This window comes from Geotrypetes seraphini, chromosome 2, assembly GCF_902459505.1.
Source record: "Geotrypetes seraphini chromosome 2, aGeoSer1.1, whole genome shotgun sequence".
Lineage (NCBI taxonomy): Eukaryota > Metazoa > Chordata > Amphibia > Gymnophiona > Dermophiidae > Geotrypetes > Geotrypetes seraphini.
In genome coordinates, this window is record NC_047085.1 from 278,470,530 (window position 1) to 278,489,694 (window position 19,165).

Consider the following 19,165-nt stretch of genomic DNA (forward strand, 5'->3'; position numbering starts at 1 on the left):
TCATTGTACCAGCATCCCTGGACCAAACGAAGCAGGAACAACAAACCTCAATGGCTCTCCATGGAGATCTCTGAGCTAGTAAAACAAAAAAACAAAAAAAAGCATTCGTTACCTACAAACAATCACAGCAATTTAAAGCTAAAGAATCCTATATGGCAAAATCCAGAAAAGTTAAAATGACAGTCAGAGAGGCTAAACGCCGGATGGAAGAAAACAAAGCCAGGCAGGTAAAGAAAGGGGAGAAATCCTTTTTCAAATACGTTAGCAACAGGAAGAAGAACACAAGCGGTATTGGGCACCTAAAGAAACCTGACAGTAACTTTACGGATTCAGATGCAGACAAAGCAGAAATACTTAATAACTACTTCTGCTCAGTCTTCACATGCGAAGCGCCAGGATCCGGTCCTCAGCTACAGACAAGGGGGGGTTCGGAAGACCCATTCCGGGACATGGAATTTACTGCAAACGAAGTCTACCGTGAGCTATCAAAAATAAAAGTGAACAAAGCTATGGGCCCAGACAATCTATACCCTAGAGCAGTGGTTCCCAACCCTGTCCTGGAGGACCACCAGGCCAATCGGGTTTTCAGGCTAGCCCTAATGAATATGCATGGCTCAGATTTGCATGCCTCTTACTTCCATTATATGCAAATCTCTCTCATGCATATTCATTAGGGCTAGCCTGAAAACCCGATTGGCCTGGTGGTCCTCCAGGACAGGGTTGGGAACCACTGCCCTAGAGCAGTGTTTTTCAACCGCTGTTCCGCGGCACACTAGTGTGCCGCGAGATGTTGCCTGGTGTGCCGCAGGGCCGCCATCAGGGCAGTACTACCAGTCCTGCATTCAGGGGCCCGGAGCTGACAGGGGGCCCGGGCTCCCCCAGGGTCCTAGGCAGTGTTCTAAGGCAGGGGCGCCAGTAGCTCGCCAAGGCAAAGTGAGTCGATCACCCAGGACTCACTTTGTCTTGGCGATCTAATCTATCGAGCCGATAAGTCTTCTTCTCCCCGACGTCAATTCTGCAGTCGGAGAGGAAGTTCGGGCCAGCCAATCGCTGCCTGGCTGGGCGGAACTTCCTCTCCGATTGCAGAATTGACGTCAGGGAGAGCATGCGTCGGCGTCAGCTTTGGGGCCTGTTATCCATTGGTGGGTCATGTTCCCCGATGGCAGCGGCAGTGGCTTGGGGAACGGCAGGGAGAAAGAAAGAAAGGGGGCAGGCAGGGAAACAGAAGGAAAGAAGAGAAACAGAAAAAAAGAAAGAAAGGTCAGGGAGAGAGGAAGAAAAAGTTGGGGGAGGGAATGAGGTGTGGAGGAGAGAAAGCATACAGGCTGATAGAAGGGAAGAAAGATTGGATGCACAGTCAGAAGAAGAAAGTGCAACCAGAAATCACAGACAAGGTAGGAAAAATGATTTTATTTTAAATTTAGCAAAGTGGAGGCAGTATTACCACAGTTTTCAAAGGAATTTGCCAAATAACTTAATAGTTAACTGGGTAAATTCCCAGAGATGAAAACTTCCTTTCACTTACTATGCACAGTTCTGAATTTATATCTGCTGTCTATATTTTACAATATGGTCACCTTTAACTAAACCGCAATAGTGGTTTTTAGCGCAGGGAGCCTATGAGCGTCAAGAGCAGCGCTGGGCATTCAGCGCAGCTCCCTGCGCTAAAAACTGCTATTGTGGTTTAATAAAAAGGATGGAGGGTATATTTGTCTATTTTTGTATGGTTGTTACTGAGGTGACAATGCATAGAGTCATCTGCCTTGACTTCTTTGAAAAAAACCCAGAATAGGAATGATAATTAACATTTTCTCAGCGTATAGTGTGCTTTGTGTTTTTTAATTTTATTATTGGTAGATCATTTTGACTTGGTCATTTTAAAGTAGCTCACAAGCTCAAAAAGTTTGGGCACCTCTGAGCTACAGCGTTGAAACTGTGTATTTCTATTTTATCCCCCCTTTTACAAAACTGTGGAGCGTTTTTTAGCGCCAGCTGTGGTGGTAGCAGCTCTGATGCTCAGAATTCTATGAGTGTCAGGGCTGTTACCACTGTGGCTAAAATCCACACTACAGTTTTGTAAAAGGGTGATCGGTTAGTTTGTGATGACATATTCCATACTAGGCGAAGGTGTTTTCTGTGTTCTGTGTGTTTGAAAGACATGGTTTTCTGTTAGGATTGACGGTGTAGGATTGATCTGTGCTGGTCTGGCTTGTTTAGTTTTACAGAGCTGTCATCTGGAGCTGTCATCCGCCGGCTCATCGGGGATTGATCAGAAGAGTGCTGAGTGTGACGGACAGCGGCTATCTGGAGGAGACAAGCGCAGTAAGTCCTGAGTGACAGTGAGATACTGCAGTGAGGGACAAGTTTTTGAAAAGGAAAGAACTAGACTCTGAACAAAATTTGGAGCCAAATGAGAGCCCAAGTATGAGTGGGGGTCAAAAGAAAGCAAAGATGGTTAGCGCAAGCAAATTCTCTGGCGCAAGGCAATATAGCGAAAGCTATATTTCAGTTGGATTTACTTTCACTGGAGATGCAAACAAACCAACTCTACTGTGCGTGGTGTTTGGTGAAAAGCTAGTTAACAGTGCTATGGTCCCAAGCAAACTTAAACGCCATCTACAAACGAAACACCCTTCGCTTCAAAACAAGAATGCGGACTATTTTGTTCGCCTGCATGACAACACGGAGAAACAGGCAACTTTCATGAGAAAAACCACAAAGGTAAATGAAAGAGTTCTTAAAGCTAGCTATCAAGTTGCTGAACTTATAGCCAAGTCAAAAAAGTCGCACACTGTGGCAGAGACATTAATACTTCCTGCCTGCAAAGCTATTGTAGAGGAGATGCTTGGACCTGAAGCAGCTAAGGAAATAGCCAAAGTCCCTCTCTCAGACAACACAATTTCCAGACGTATTAATGACATGTCTGCAGACATCGAAAGTGTGGTTTTGGAAAAGATCCGTATCAGTGAGAAATTTGCATACCAACTTGACGAGTCTACTGATATCAGTGGACATGCTCAACTCTTGGCCAATGTGCGTTTTGTTGATGGTGATGCAATTAGAGAAAACTTCTTTTTTTGCAAGGCATTGCCAGAAAAAAACAACAGGAGAAGAAATTTTTCGGGTCACATCAGAATACCTTGAAAAAGGAGGACTTAAGTGGGAAAACTGCACAAGTGTCTGCACCGATGGAGCTGCAGCCATGGTCGGGCGCACCAAAGGCTTTGTAAGCAGAGTGAAGGAAAGAAATCCAGATGTGATTGTTACGCATTGTTTTTTACACCGCGAGGCCCTCGTAGCCAAGACTTTACCAGCAGTCCTAGTTCATGTGTTGGATGATGTTGTGTGCATGGTAAACTTTGTAAAGTCACGACCCGTGAAAAGTCGCATATTTGCAGCTTTGTGTGAGGAGATGGGAGCGAAGCATAAAACCAAATACAGAGAGAGACTGAGAGCTGTTGACGAAGATCTATGTGTGTGTCTTTCTTCGATTCCAGCCAGAATATCAGCTTTGTGTTCAGCCAAACAGGCCCAGGTTTCGCACTGAATAAAGTATTTTATAATTTTTCACTATTCTGTTTACTTAATATTTCATAATAAAGTAATTATAAAATACTTTCTTTGTGTTTATTTGATTCCTATTCAAGAGAATTACTTTATATATAGTCAATATAGGCACAGAGTTAAATTTTTTAACATTTTCTAATGTTGGTGTGCCTCGTGATTTTTTTCATGAAACAAGTATGCCTTTGCCCAAAAAAGGTTGAAAAACACTGCCCTAGAGTACTTCGAGAACTGTGCGATGTCCTGGCAGAGCCATTGGCCGTACTCTTCAATCTTTCCCTGAGTAAGGGAAAAGTGCCCCTAGACTGGAAAACTGCCAATGTTATCCCGCTCCACAAAAAGGGAGGTAGGTCGGAGGCTGAAAATTATAGACCACTGAGTCTCACATCAATAGTGAGTAAACTCATGGAAAAATTGATTAAGAACAGATTAGACACGTTCCTGGCTGATGAAAGATTAAGGGATCACCACCAGCATGGCTTTATAACGGGAAGGTCTTGTCAATCCAATCTGATAAGCTTCTTCGATTGGGTAACAAAAAAACTGGATGAGGGTGAGTCCCTGGACATAGAATATTTGGACTTTAGTAAGGCTTTTGATAGTGTTTCACATCGAAGGTTATTAAACAAGATGAACTCGCTAGGAATAGTTGAAACACTGACAGCATGGGTACAAGATTGGCTTAGCGGAAGGCTTCAAAGAGTGGTGGTAAACGGTATCCCCTCAAAAAACGTCGAGAGTGATCAGTGGAGTGCCGTAGGGCTCGGTCTTGGGCCCGATGCTATTTAATATCTTTGTTGGGGATCTGACTCAGGGACTTCGAGGCAAAATTACACTATTTTTCAACGATGCTAAACTATGCAGCGTTGTGGGCAGGGCCTCAAAACCTGACAGTGCAACCAGGCCCAACACTAAGGAGCAAGACCTGCTTGTGTTGGAAAAATGGTCCAGTACTTGGCAACTAAACTTTAATACCAAGAAATGTAAAGTAATGCACCTTGGGAGCGGAAATCCATGCAAAACATACACTTTAAACGGTGAAAACTTAACAAGAACTACTGCAGAAAGGGACTTGGGAGTTCTCATCCGGGAAGATATGAAAGCTGCTAATCAGGTGGAGAAAGCTTCAGCGAAGGCCAGACAAATGCTGGGTTGCATCAGAAGGAGCTTTATCAGCCGAAAGCCGGAAGTCATACTACTGTTATACAGATCCAAGGTGAGACCTCACCTGGAGTACTGTGTCCAGTTTTGGAGGCTACATTATCAAAAGGATGTGAAGAGAATGGAGTCAATACAGAGAATGGCCACTAGGATGGTCTCAGGACTTAAAGACATCCCATATGAAGAACGCCTGATCAAACTGCGCTTATATTCTCTTGAGGAGCGCAGAGAAAGGGGTGACATGATAGAAACATTTAAATACATCATGGGCCACATCAAAGTGGAGGAGGAAATATTTTTTCTAAAGGGTCCCACAGCGACAAGAGGGCATCCACTAAAACTTAAGGGGGGAAGATTTCATGGTGACACCAGGAAATACTTCTTCACCGAACGGGTGATTGATCGATGGAATGATCTTCCCCGCCAGGTCATCGAGGCCAGTAGCGTGCTCGACTTCAAGAGTCGATGAGACAAACAGGTGGGAGTACTACAGAGTTATGCTCAATCGATAGATACTCCAGAGAGGAAGAGTCCTTGAGTGGGCAGACTAGTTGGAGAGAGGGTTCTCAAGTGGGCAGACTTGTTGGGCCGTTGGCCCTTTTCTGCCATCACATTCTATGTTTCTAAAAGCCAACACCACTCTTAGAAAATGGCTCACAATTGTTACGAATCCCCCGAAGTGCTCATTTCAATGTTGAAGAGCCCATTTGCATGTCGGTGTCGGAGACTGCTAAAAACCTTGCAAAAGACAGAGATAAGCCATTTTGGTAATCCACCACTAAAATGCCTATAGGAGGGGAAGTGGCATCACTGTACAACCTGGACGTGTAACATCGCAGCTCCGCGGGGCTCAGCCAACTAAATCGATATTATAGCATTTTTTTGCAATTTTTGGACTGCGCAGATAATATCTGCATATATGTAAAGGATGCAGGCACTGTAAGCAATGAAAAAAGGAATGCAGCACCGCACTGATCTAGTGATGGCCTCCCCTATTGCTGTGGCAGGCAAGATGGCGATGGACCACATTCCTCAAGCAGAAAAGGCAACTGCGGTGCAGCAGGTAACTCAGGAATCAGATACAGATGCCGATCCTATGCTAGGATTTCAAGCACTCTTGGAAGAAATAAAACTGACTTGAAAGCTGATTTTAATTCTACTGTATAACCTCATTGACTTCCCATACCTTCATGTATTCTCCTTAAATGTCTTGCTTACTTTCAAATAACATGTAGTTCTTTTTTCCTTCCCTCCCTAGTGTTTTATAGGTTTGTCAAGTTTGTCAATAGTCCTCCAAGACTTAGCTCTTGTTATGCATTGTATTGTTCCCTAAATTTTGTAATTTTAGTACTGTGTACATCGCTTAGAATTACGATTAAGCAATTAATCAAAATTTTATTAAACTTGACCCTGGCCAGTGACTTGCGTGGAGAGATCACTAAATTGGGTAACCGGCTAGTGAAGAATGAATCACGTTTGGATGAGCACCATGAGGTGATTTCTAGTCTAGAAACCTCCCTACAAGCCAATAAATCTACAGATCTCTATCTATCTATCTGGTTACCAGTAGAACACAGAATCACCTATAAAATACTTTTGTTAACTTTTAAAATCCAACAAAATAACCAACTAGAATTCATTAATAATCTTCTTATCCCATATAACCCTTCTAAGTCTCTTCGATTGTCAACTCAAAATCTTTTCTCTGTTCCATCACTAAGATACATAAACACTAAGGGGCTCATAATCGAAAGAGAAATACGTCCAAAAACTGGCCTAAGTCGGCACTTGAACGAACATTTCTCAAATATGGCCAAGTGCCGATACCAAAAACGGGTTTTGGACGTATTTCTAAACGACCTAGGCCTTCATTGTGCCGCTGAACGACCAAAGTTAAATGGGGTGTTTCGGGAGGCGTGTCGAAGGCAGGATTGGGTGGGACGTGGGCCGGCTTAGACTTAGTCGTACAGCATGTATAACCGAAAGTTATACAGCCTGGGATCGAAGGAACTTGGACGTTGTGACTTAGACCATGTAAAACAATTCCAGCATTATTTTTGAACTCTTTACACTCTGGAAACAGCTTCCTCAGATACTCAGATTGATGATTTTCTGTCTAAGATATCTTTAGTAGAGGATGAGCCGCTTTCACAACCTATCACATTAGAAGAGATGGATAAGACAGTTAGCTGACATGAGTTTTGAGCGATCTAAGATGGCGTACATCTAGCTGCGGTGATCCAGTTGCTGTTTTTGTTTCTTCAAACTTTTTGCTGTTTGGGATGCTATTATTTTTTCTGCCTAATATGTCCCATACTAAGAGAAAAGGAGCCTTGAGAGTGCCGCAACCCGCGGCCCTTACCTCGTCACCGATTCAGAAAACTTTGCACCCGCGGTCACCCCAATAGTGGCAGACTTCTGCAATGGCTCTGAGTGAGGGAGCACTCGACCCATTGGATCCATCTCCAGATATCTCTGTCACCGCCTACAATCTCTGCACCACTCTGTCCAGTGGAGGGGAGGAGGAAGCAACTCTTGAACAAGCAGCGGGCAGAGGAGGAAGAATGCTGAGGGAGTCGAAGCCTCAACAAAAACCCCTGTGAAACCCTGGATATTCTCCGTGAGGCAATACGGAGAATAGAGGAGAAGGTGGAAAAAACTGCTTCAGATGTGCAGGTATTGGTAACGAAAGTGGATTCCTTTACTTCAAGTATGAACATAACATAAACATTGCCTCTGCTGGGTCAGACCAAAGGTCCATCATGCCCAGCAGTCCGCTCACACGGCGGCCCATCAGGTCCAGGACCTGTATAGTATTCCTCTATCTATATCCTTCTATCCCTTTTTCCTTCAAGAAATTATCTAATCCCTTCTTGAACCCCAATACCGTGCTCTTTCCTAACACACCCTCTGGAAGCGCATTCCAGGTGTCCACCACCCTTTGAGTGAAGAAGAACTTTCTAGCATTGGTTCAGAATCTGTCCCCTTTTAATTTTTCTGAATGCCCTCTCGTTCTTGTAGGTTTTGAAAATTTGAAGTATGGAGAAGGCAAAACAGGAATGCTTTGATAAGATAGACCCTGAGACTATTACTATTACTACTATAATTACAGAACAGGCTTCTATTTCACGCAGGATAGAAATGATTGAAAACTATAATTGTCGGCTGAACTTGAGCGTACTGAATTGTCCTAAAATTCTGGTGGAGAACTTGTCTTTTCCACCAGATAGATCTTAAAAAGCTCTAGTTAGTTCAAAACAAGGCAGCGAGGCTAATTTCATTTAAGAAGAAAACAGATCATATTACTCCAATTTTGAGCCTTGTTTTCAAATCATTTTGGTTCTTATACAGTAGACAGGCTCTCTTAGAGAGAAATTGAAAGAACTAAGTCACAACAGAGTGCTAAGTTCCTCTCAATACAGTTTATTTGAACTTCCTTCTTTGCAACTGCTCGAAAATGGACATTTTCATATGTGGGATCTACTTTGTGAAATACATGGCCTGGGTAATTTCTGATCACTTAGGATATCTTGCCTTTCGAAAGATGTTGAAAACCTGGCTTTTTTCATCAGTATTCAATTTTATAGACCATTATGTTTTTATGAGAGATTTTATTACTGTTTGACTGTTATTTGACTGTAAACAGACTTAATTAAACGTAAATCACTCTTAAACAGTATTTAGGGTGATGTATATAAAGTCGATGAAAAGCATAGAAACATGATGGCAGATAAAGGCCAAATGGCCCATCCAGTCTGCCCATCTGCAATAATCATTATATCTTCTTCTCTCTAAGAGATCCCACATGCCTATCCCAGGCTTTCTTGAATTCAGACACAATCTCTGTCTCTACCACCTCTTCCAGGAGACTGTTCCACACATCTACCACCCTTTCTGTAAAAAAGTATTTATTTAGATCAATGTTTCTCAACACACGGTACACGTACCCTTAGGGGTATACAAGCCGCTTGTTGGAGGTATGCGGTAGTGCTGCTGATCCAATTGAATGGATTTGTTTCCCCAGCCCCCAGAGTCAGTGGCAGACAGATGTGGGAATTACTGCTGATACCGTGACGAGATTCAATGCTGATTTGGCCCACCCTCCACCTCCATCTCCCACCTCCAACCTAAAGCAGCAGTGGTAAACAGGCTGCTCCTGGCCTGCCTGCTGGGGCCTTCCATCTGCCGCATCACTGATGGAATCACTGATGGTGCAGCAGAGGAAAGCTCTGGCGGGGAGACTGCAGAGCAGCCTGTTTACCGCTGCTGCTTTACCTTGGAGGCAGAGGTGGGAAGGGGGGTGAATCATCATCAAATTGGTGGCAGGGGCAGCGAATCAGTACCGAATCTCATTGCAGTATAAGCAGCAATTCTTACACGCTGCCTGCTGCTGACTCGGAAGTAAACAAAGAGATAGAAAGGGGTGAGAGCGAGAAATGTTGGATATGGTGGTGGAGAGGTAACAGAGGGACAGATTGAAGGAGATGCAAAGGGAAGGAATGTTGGACATAATGATGGAGGGAGAGCTGTGCAATGGTGCTGGAGAGGGGTGATAGAGGGAGAAATAGGAATAGGGCTGGTGGGCAGTACTGAATAATGCTGCACATGATCCGGGGAATGAGAATCACTCAGCTCTGGAACAGTCTCCCTTCCCCTCTCCGCAATTTGAGCCCCCTTCTACCATTCCGTAAGCATCTGAAGACCTGGCTCTTCTCCAGAACGTAACCCCGTCCCGCTCCTGGCACTCTCACACCAACCTCTCTTCTCTCATACTTATATAATTCCACTGGAGTTCCGTTCCTTCCCTAACCATGTAAACCGTGTCGAGCTCCATCTGCGGAGATGATGCGGTATATAAACCCAAGATTTAGATTAGATTAGATTAGATTAGAGAGAGGAGGAATGTTGGACTCATGGAGGGACAGAGAGAGATATTGGTTGGGGAAGGGAATGAGGTCCGGAGAGGAAGCATGCAGGAGGCAGAAAGAAATAAATTTTGGATGCACAGTCAGAAGGAAGTGCAACCAGAGACTCATGAAATCACCAGACAACAAAGGTAGAAAAAGCACAGTTACTTACCGTAACAGGTGTTATCCAGGGACAGCAGGCAGCTATACTCACATGTGGGTGACGTCATCGACGGAGCCTGGATGCGGACACCTCACAAGCAGACTTGCTTGAAGAAACTCGAAGTTTCAAGTTGCCCGCACCGCACATGCGCGAGTGCCTTCCCGCCCACCACAGGGCACGTCTCCTCAGTTCAGATAGCTAGCAGAGAAGCCAACCAGGGTGGGTTGTGAGAATAGCTGCCTTCTGTCCCTGGATAACACCTGTTACAGTAAGTAACTGTGCTTTATCCCAGGACAAGCAGGCAGGTATTCTCACATGTGGGTGACCTCCAAGCTAACCAGAATGGGATGGTAGGAATGTTGGCAATTTAGGAGAATAAATTTTGTAATACTGTTTGGCCAAACTTTCCATCCCGTCTAGAGAAAGTATCCAGACAATAGTGAGAAGTGAAGGTATGAACCGAGGACCAAGTAGCAGCTCTACAAATTTCCTCAATAGGTGTAAATCTGAGGAAAGCTACTGAAGCTGCCATTGCTCTGACTTTATAGGCTGTGACTTTACTGTGAAGGGGTAATCCAGCCTGGGCATAGCAGAAAGAGATACAAGCCGCCATCCAGTTGGAGATGGTACGCTTAGAAATAGGATGTCCCAACTTATTTGGATCAAAGGAAACAAAAAGTTGAGGAGTAGTTCTGTGTGGTTTGGTGCGTTCCAAGTAGAAGGCCAAAGCACATTTACAGTCCAGAGTATGAAGAGCTGATTCTCCAGAGTGAGAATGAGGTTTTGGAAAAAACACTGGAAGTACGATGGATTGGTTGAGATGAAATTCTGAGACCACTTTAGGTAGGAATTTTGGATGAGTACAAAGAACAACTTTGTCTTGATGGAACACCGTGAGTGGTGGGTCAGTAACTAAAGCTTGCAGCTCACTGACTCGTCGAGCAGAAGTGAGGGCAATGAGAAACACCATTTTCCAAGTAAGATACTTCAGATGAGCCTTATCAATTGGTTCAAATGGAGGCTTCATGAGTTGAGTAAGGACATCATTGAGATCCCAAACCACAGGAGGTGATTTAAGAGGACTTTCATGAAAAGTCCTTTCATGAATCTGGAAACCACCAGATGAGCAGAGAGGGGTTTCCCTTCAATAGGCTGATGGAAAGCCGCAATTGCACGAATTGGATAAGTGCAAAAGATAGTCCAAAACAGAAGATAAGGAGGAATGCTGAGGCTCCTTATGATGAGAAAAACACCATGTATAAAATCTAGTCCATTTCTGGTGATAGCATTGTCTAGTTGTAAGCTTTCTAGAAGCTTCTAAAACATCTCTTACAGATTGAGAAAACTGAAGAGGGGTTATGTTGAGAAGTACCAGGTTGTCAGGTGTAGAGACTGCAGGTTGGGATGAAGCAGAGATCCTTGACTCTGTAAGCAGAGAAGGAAAAACTGGTAGAAGGTACGGCTCCCTGCTGCTGAGTTGAAGTAGAAGGGAGTACCAGGGTTGTCTCAGCCACCGAGGAGCGATTAGAATCATGGTGGCATGATCGTTCTTCAATTTGACCAGAGTCTTGCGAATAAGAGGGAATGGAGGAAATGCGTAGAGGAAAAGATTTGTCCATTCCAGGAGAAAAGCATCTGCCTCGAGGCGGTGAGGAGAGTATATCCTGGAGCAGAACTGAGGCAGTTGTAGTTGTGGGGAGCTGCAAATAGGTCTATTTGTGGCGTTCCCCACTGTGAAAAAATGTAATGAAGAGGCGAGGAATGGAGAGTCAATTCATGAGGTTGCAGTAGACGACTCAAGTTGTCCGCCAAGCAATTCTTTGCACCTTGAATGTAGACAGCTTTGAGGAAGGTGTTGTGGCGGATTGCCCAGTCCCAAACCTTCAGAGCTTCTTGACAAAGGGAGGCAGGCCCTGTCCGTCCTTGTTTGTTGACATAACACATGGTGACTTGGTTGTCCGTTCGAACGAGGACTACTGTGTCGTGAAGTAGATGTTGAAAAGCATAGAGAGCTTTGAGGATCACTCTGAGTTCCAACTGATTGATATGACACTGACGATCCGTACTGGTCCAGAGGCCTTGAGCAAGGAGACCATCGAAATGAGCGCCCCAAGCGTAGGTGGAAGAGTCTGTCGTGAGGACCTTCTGATGAGGGGGCGTTTGAAAAAGCAAACCTCTGGAAAGATTGGAAGAGAGCATCCACCAACGGAGAGTCTTCTTCAAGGAAGGAGTGACTGAAATGTGTCGAGGAGGGTCGAAAACTTGCGTCCATTAAGATGCCAGTGTCCACTGAGGAATTCTGAGGTGAAGTCTGTCAAAAGAAGTCACGTGTACTGTGGAGGCCATGTGACCCAGAAGTACCATCATGTGTCTCGCTGAGATGGAAGAGCGGGAAGACACTGTGCGACAGAGTTGAAGAAGAGCTTCCAGACGTTGTTGTGGAAGGAATGCTCCGAGTTGGACAGTGTCCAGAACAGCTCCAATGAATTGTAGATTCTGTGAGGGCTGAAGTTGAGATTTGGGAAAGTTGATTTCGAATCCCAAACTTTGTAGGAACCAGGTAGTCCGTTGGGTCGCTACAATAACCTTTGATGAGCCAGTCGTCGAGGTAATGAAATACCTGAAGACCATGATTCCTTAGAGCTGCTACTACCACTACCAGGCACTTGATGAACACTCTGGGAGATGAGGCCAGGCCGAAGGGTAGTACTCTGTATTGATAGTGTAGATTCCCCACTCGAAATCTGAGGTATTGACGAGAGGCCGGATGAATGGGAATATGAGTGTAGGCCTCCTTGAGATCCAGAGAGCATAACCAGTCGTTCTGCTCGAGAAGGGGATAAAGGGATGCCTGGGACAACATTCTAAACTTTTCTTTGACTAGAAATTTGTTGAGAGCCCTGAGATCCAGAATGGGTCGCAGATCGCCCATCTTCTTCGGAACAAGGAAGTAACGGGAGTAAAAACCCCTGTTCTTCTGTTCCAAGGGAACTGGTTCGATGGCATGGAGATGAAGCAGAGCTTGAGCTTCCTGAAGAAGAAGGGCGGTGTGGAATGGATTGGAAGGATATTCTCTTGGAGGAAGCTCTGGTGGAATCTGATGATGGTAAGCGCCCAGAGGTCAGATGTAATTAACGTCCATCGGTTGTAAAAATGATGGAGACGACCTCCTATAGGGGGAAAAAGAAACAAAGACAGAACGGTGGAGGTTATGCTCTGTTGTAAACAGTCAAAAAGGCTGAGAAGCCTTAGGTGCAGCAGAAGGTTGGGGTTTCTGTTGCTTCTGAGGTTGCTGTTTTTTCAGAGGAGGGCGAGTATAAGGAGCCGGCTTTGGAGCATAACGTCTTTGATAGACAACAGCAGGGCGTGCAGGCTTGGAAGGAGCTGGCTTTGGTTTAGGTCTGACTATTGAAGCAAATGATTTTTCATGGTCAGATAATTTCTTGGTGGCTACCTCGATGGTTTCATCAAAGAGGTCGTTGCCCTGACAAGGAATGTTAGCTAAGCGGTCTTGAAGGTTAGAGTCCATGTCAATGGTACGAAGCCAGGCAAGATGACGCATAGCTACAGAGAAAGCAGCCGCTCGGGCAGATAACTCGAAGGCATCATAAGATGATTGGAGGAGATGCAGACATAATTGAGAGAAAGAAGCAATGACTTCTTGAAACTCAAAATGCATTTAGTTATCCAAATAAGCCAAAAACTTTGGTAGAAGAGAAAGAAGAAATTCAAAATAAGAGATGAAATAAAAATTATAATTGAGAACTTTAGAGGACATGATAGCATTCTGGTAGATTTGACGTCCAAATTTGTCCATAGTTTTCCCCTCCCTTCCAGGAGGAACTGTGGCATAGACCTTGGAAGGATGGGATCTCTTCAAGGAGGATTCAACAAGCAGGGATTGATGAGATAACTGTGAGTTGTGAAACCCTTTGCGATGCACAGTTTTATACCTAGAGTCCAATTTTCCTGGAACTGCTGGTATGGAAAAAGGTGTCTCCATGCATCGAGCAAAAGTCTGATTCAAAAGCTTATGAAGTGGAAGCTTAAGACACTCTGCCGGAGGTTGAGGAAGATGCATGACTTCTAGATACTCCTTAGAATATTTGGAGCCATTATCCAATTGAATATCCAAGTCTACAGCCATCTGTCACAGGAAAGACGAGAAAGATAGCTGATCTGCCAATGCTTTGCCTCGAGAAGGACTCGAGGATGTCAAGGCAGCCTGTGTCGAAGAAGAAGCTTCGGCATGGAAAAAGGCATCAAAGGAACCTGGTGAGTTGGACAAGGCAATCGAGACCGGAACATCCTCGAGGTCCGGCATTGGAGACCTCGAATGAGTAGTCGGTGGTCTGGTCAAGGTTGGAGTAGATCGAGGCTTCAAGGAAGATGGTCTATCTTGAGAAGAAGAACGATGCCTGGAAGGATGCCTCGATGTGTCTGGAACCAGATCTCGAGGATCGAGGAGATTTCGCCTCGGAGACGTAAGCAGCCGATGCCAATGTATGAATAGGACTAGAGGCTGTAGATCGAAGCTCCAGAGGCTTGGTGGAGGAACCTCGATGCACTCTCAAAGACTCTGCTCCTTGTGTAGAGTGTGAGGATTCTCGTCGATGCACTCGCAAAGAATCTGCTTCTTGCTTTTCGTGCTTGGATGGCAGACCAGACACTCGCAGAGACTCTGCTCCCTGCAAAGAGTGTGGAAGCTCAGACTGGAGCATAGGAAGCGGCTCGACCTCGCAGGAGTCTGCTGAATACCCAGGCTGGATAAGAGGAAGTAGTTTAGGTCCCATGTTAGTAAGGAACTGAATAAACTGCTTCTCTAACATGGTCTGAAAAGAAACCGGCAAGGATGGATCCGCGTCTGAAACCGGACCACCTGCTTTGGCTGGAAGTTCCTTCAAGGTAGTGTGAGTGTGTTTCGACTTAGAAGTCTTGCACACTTTAATCACCACCAATGAAACCGACTGCTGAGCTATCTGACCTGAGGAAACAGGGGAAGATACAGCAGATGACGTCGAAGCATGAGCCACTGCAAACGATGAAGATCTGATGAGGCTCGAGGTGGAAGCAGTAGGCACTGGAGGAGCCTCGATGGAAGTCGAGGCCGAAGACGCTTTCGAAGTCGAGGGATCAGTAGGAAACTCCATCTCGAAAAGCTTGTCCACCAGAATGCAACGACACTTGAAAGCACGAGGCTGAAGTGTTGGGCAAGGCAGGCATGACCTAGGATGATGTTTCGGCCCAAGGCACTTGAGGCAGCGTCCGTGAGGGTCCGTGAGAGAGATCGCGCGCTGACATTTGCTACACCTCTTAAAGCCTGTAGCAGGCCGGGATATAGACGGAAAAATAGCCACCGCAAAGTCAAAGCCCTTGGGCTGCGGCCGAGCGGCCCGTCTCAGAAAACGAACGGAAGAAAAAAAAATTTTTTTTTTTTTTTAACTAAAATGAAAGAAATAAAACAGTGATTCGTGAAGAAAAAAACACAAATCGCATTTGAGAGAAGGCAAAAAGTAAACGAAGTTAAACGCAGACAGTCAAAAATGGACTTCTCGGCTCCGCGGAAAACTGAGAACTGAGGAGATGCGCCCTGTGCTGGGCGGGAAGGCACTCGCACATGCGCGGTGCGGGCGACTCGAAACTTCGAGTTTCTTCAAGCAAGTCTGATTGTGAGGCGTCCGCATCCAGGCTCCGTCGATGACGTCACCCACATGTGAAAATACCTGCCTGCTTGTCCTGGGATAAATGATTTTATGTGTCCGTTTTGAGAATTTATATCTGCTGTCTATATTCTGCACTATATTTTTCTGTTTTTCTATAGTTGTTACTGAGGTGGCATTGCATATTTTAAAGTCATTTGCCTTGACCTCTTTGAAAAAAAAAACAATTATAAATTATAATTAATATTTTCTCTGCGTACAGTGTGCTTTGTGGATTTTTTTAATTTTGTGGTTACCATTATGTATTAATTGTGTGTATATGAAAAATGGATGGGTGAAATTCCATTATAATTAGTACTATTAGTACTATTATTATAGTGGCGGGGTCAGGGGCGGAGCCTGGGCAGGAATACTTGGTTGATATTTGTTGGGCTTAGGGGTACTTGGCTTGAAGAAGTTGAGAAACACTGCTTTAGATTACTCCTGAGCCTATCATCTCTTAACTTCATCCTATGCCCTCTCATTCCAGAGCTTCCTTTCAAAAGAAAGAGACTCGAGTCATGCATATTTACATCATGTATGTATTTAAACATATCTATCATATTTCCCTTCTCCTGCCTTTCCTCTAAAGTATACAGATTGAGATCTCTAAGTCTGTCCCCTTATGCCTTATGACAAAGACCACACACCATTTTAGTAGCCTTCCTCTGGACCAACTCCATCCTTTTTATATCTGACTATGTATTTATCCAGTATAATAATCCTGCAATAGTTACATCACAATTATTTCTTCAAAATTAAAAGCTTCCCGATATGCCTCTGGAAGTTTATCTTGGTTTTCTGTAAAAATGTTGATTGTTTTTGAGATACTAAAATGTACTACCTGTTGACGTTTCTCAAATTCCAACTTGATGCGGGATTTAATACAATTGCAGGTATCCTGATATGTTTGCTGCAGAGCCAGCTCCATTAGATGTTTGTGGTATGCCCCAGCCACATTTCCACATATGAAAATGATAATATTTGCTAAGATCTAAAGAGTAGGAAAAAAAGAATTGATAGTGAATTAATTTAAATAGCAGGTCAGAGAACATGAAAAGCAGCACAAGAATAGCTCTTTCAAAACTACAGAAAAAACATTCTCTTGGGATAACGGTGAGCTATCATTCTAATAGTGAGTGTATCAATACTAGACATTATTTTCTGTTAAGATTTTTTTCTATAATGTCATCTCATGCTAGCTCACAGTAATCTGCTAGAGAAATCAGCTTTCAAATTTTAAACAAATAAAAAAGAAGAAATGAGATACAAAAACTTTAAACGGAAAGGAAGCTAACATACTGCACCAGTTCCAATTTATTAAAAATGCGAAAAAATAGCTGGAACCCTCTTAAATAAGGATACGGCTACAAGGGAAGATTAGGTTCTTAACTCGATAATCTTCTTTCTAATAGAAAGGCATATGAGTTTTGAACCAGGTGGTTATTCACCTCTAATTACGAGTTGTGTAGAAAGCATCATCTACATTTTTTGACTCCACCTCCTGTATTATTGAGCTGTGCTGTATGCTCTCAATTCATACCAAAGCAGTTGAAAATCATTATAACAGGAGAAATAAAAAGGATGTGCACAGGGAACTCCCTGAGAAAACCAAATCTTCTCTGCTCTTAAACAATTTCAATTAAAGAAACCAATGCCAATAGGAACGTAGCAGAAAACAAGATAGAACTTAACAAACTACCTACCTGAGTGTAACCAGCACAAACACATATAATTTTCAGTCTCTCATTTGTCTTTTTGCATAAGAGAGTTACCTCATCATTCTTCAGACTTGTTTGGCAGATAAAAGACCAGCATCTGAAAATACATATATGTCTGAGAAAGTAAGTAGGCTAAATGAAATCTGACAAGGTGGGCCTTCAAGATTTTCTACTAGAATGAAGATTATCAAGGTAAGAACCTAATCTTTCCTTCTAGTGCAAAAGGCATGAGTCTTGAACCAGTGGGATGTAGCAAAGAAGCTCACTGAGTCTAGGGTGGAGCAAATGAGCCTTCTGCTGGCACCAAAGACTCAAAAGCAGCATCCAGTCATTCCGCTACAACCACCCTGTAAAATTTCAGAAAAGTATGGATGGTGGACTATATAGCCTCCCTACAAATCTCCTCGAATGGAACTGCCAAGAAATCCACTCATGAAGAAGCCACACTCCTCGTAGAGTGTGTTCTCAAAGAAATCAGTGATTGCTTACCACACATGATATATGCTGAAGAAAAAGCCATATAAATCCATGGAAATGGATGAAATCCATGAAATGGAAGCCTTAGATGCCAGCTTCCTCAGATGACTAGGACTCAGCAGTACAAAAAGATGATCTGAGAATTGGGAGAAAATATGGTCTCAAAGAATACGATGTATGGCTTCTGCATCGTTGCAACAAACGCTTTACTTTGTGCTTCACAGAACTTTGTGGACACCGGTTAAATTACAAAAACTGGATGCTACTAGATCCAATGCATGTTGGAGTTGTAAGAAGGAGGTAGGTACACAGTACCATCTTTTGTTTTATTGCCCGCTGGTTCAAACATTCTGGCAAGAAGTTTGGAATAAAATGCAATATACATTGGAAGTTCATATTCCTTTCTCATATGGCATGGTGATATGTGGAACACATGCTACTTCAGTAACCTTATTGACGGTAAACAAAAATAAGTTGAATAAGTTATTCTTTATATTGTCTGGAGTGGCATCACAATTAATAGCCAAAAACTGGAGAGACTTCACTCTTTTGAACTTTCGTTTTTGGTGGGAAACTGTGTGCCTCTATAATGGATATGAAGCTAATTTAGCTGAAAGATCTGGGAATATGACCTCCCTTTGTAGATGTGTGGGGCTCTTTAGAGGGTTTTGTCAGACAAATGAGAGGGAGGTAGGGTGGAGGTTTTTGGATAAGGAAGGGATGGGTGGATAGATATATGCATGTTTTTGCTAAGATTTTCTTAGTGTTATGTATACATATGTTATGATCTATTTGTGAATTGTATTATTCTGTAAGATGTTAAAATTTAATAAAGATTGAACTAAAAAAAAAGAAAGAAAATCATTTGTCACCTCAAGATAACAGAGAAGAACTCTCCTAACATCCAACTATGCCAAAACTTTGCCCTCTCTCTTCGAACCCCAGGTACTATTTTGAAGCCCTCGGTATGTTTATCATAATCACAAAAGTAAAATAAAACAGTTTCTAATCATATGTCTCTTTAGCTACATATTACAATATTATTATTAATACTTAACCAAAAGGAAAGATTTATAAACTATAGAGTTTTACCTCATGCAAAATTGACAAGATCTGCCAGCTGAGATAGTCGGCCTGCACACTGTCCACACCTGCTACCTGTACTGCAGGTGGACCAGCGGGACAATAGCACATCCTAGAGAGATGAACTTTCACCTTCTAGGGTTGCTATCATCAACCCCAGCACCTGTAGATAATGCCAAGCCATAGGAGTAGGCTTTGCTCGGATCTCCAAACTCTGGCATCTTAGCTTCAGTTTGCGTGAAAACGCTACCTTCTACCATGTTGAAGTGGATCCCCTAGTATTCTAGGGATTGTGTCAGCTCCAGATGGATTGTCCAAAAATTGCTGATTTAATCCAGGTCCTGCAGCAATTAGACAAATTGTGTTACTGCTGTCCTGCCATCAGCCTTG

The 19,165-nt window shown here is 43.6% G+C and overlaps 1 protein-coding gene across 3 annotated transcripts in view; it reads right to left on the reverse strand.

Moving 5' to 3' along the window:
- ADCY2 (adenylate cyclase 2) overlaps positions 1–19,165 on the reverse strand; it is a 1,055,565-nt gene that overhangs the window by 809,777 nt on the left and 226,623 nt on the right. For all 3 annotated transcript variants that reach the window (XM_033929720.1, XM_033929718.1, XM_033929719.1), the window contains exon 4: positions 16,339–16,488. In XM_033929720.1, coding sequence (XP_033785611.1) covers positions 16,339–16,488 — 150 coding nt within the window. The remainder of the gene's footprint in view (positions 1–16,338; positions 16,489–19,165) is intronic.